The 941-nt window shown below is 37.8% G+C and overlaps 1 protein-coding gene across 4 annotated transcripts in view; it reads left to right on the top strand.

Moving 5' to 3' along the window:
- LOC119592570 (tyrosine-protein phosphatase 69D-like) overlaps positions 1 to 941 on the top strand; it is a 29646-nt gene that overhangs the window by 14385 nt on the left and 14320 nt on the right. For all 4 annotated transcript variants that reach the window (XM_037941448.1, XM_037941449.1, XM_037941450.1 and 1 more), the window contains exon 13: positions 306 to 562. In XM_037941448.1, the coding sequence (XP_037797376.1) occupies positions 306 to 562 (257 nt within the window). The remainder of the gene's footprint in view (positions 1 to 305; positions 563 to 941) is intronic.

Genomic DNA, 941 nt, shown 5'->3' with positions numbered 1-941 from the left:
CAGCAGCATAATGTGAAATCTGCATTCAGATTTTTTTTTTTCAATACAGACTTCACACAAGATCAAAAGTTATTGTTTCATGTTCAAAGGCCATTCAGATTTTTTATGATTAATTAGAAGACCAGTATCTTGTAATATTTTCTCACTTGGAAGCAGTTGATTCATAAATGTCCTCTTCCTTAAAATTGGACTAAGACAGCATGGTTCACTTTCATGGGTTGCAGAGCATATAGAGATCATGTAACTAACAAAAGCCTGAAAATTGCATTATGGTAGTAGACAACGTAGAATTGGATTCTCCTCAGGTGGTCTGTGAAGGACAAGTACCTGCTCTTGGGAGATGGAAAGGTTGTAGGAAATTGGTCTGAGGGATGTGCAGCTTGCTTGGGGGAGATGATGCCTATGGGTGAAGCAGCAGCATCCACCAGCAATGAGAGTCGCATCAAAAGGGCCATGACGAGGGGAAATCGGCGATCCCTCCTTTCGCTGCAAGTCCTGCCGCCAGTTGTAGATGGTATACTTTCACAAGAATCTAACTACACAGGCTTTGTGATACTATCGGGTAAGCTTACTAAAGTAGTGGTCAAGCTTGTTGACTATTCATGTTTGCTTAAGCTGTACAATAAAGCATCATGTACTGGAAAGTGATGTCCTCCAAGTTCTTGTTCTCAGTAAAAGTCAAACTGCTAATTGTTAAGGTAGTATATGTTAAATTTGTTGAAGTTCTCAAGATAGATATGTTTCTTTGTTATTGAAGTGTTAAAGACTGATTTTACTTACCTAATTACAAAAACATTATGCAGATACCTATACTTTGTCCAATCTCAAATAAAAAAGTGGCAACACATCCTGGACTCTGGGTTACTCGAGTTTGCCAAGTCTCTAGAGAAAAGATTATAGATTGGTATTAAATGCAGCAAATTTCAGGAAAAAAAATAAAT

The sequence above is a fragment of the Penaeus monodon genome, chromosome 30, assembly GCF_015228065.2.
Source record: "Penaeus monodon isolate SGIC_2016 chromosome 30, NSTDA_Pmon_1, whole genome shotgun sequence".
In the NCBI taxonomy this organism is placed as follows: Eukaryota; Metazoa; Arthropoda; class Malacostraca; order Decapoda; family Penaeidae; genus Penaeus; species Penaeus monodon.
This window is presented reverse-complemented; position numbering and strand designations above follow the sequence as displayed.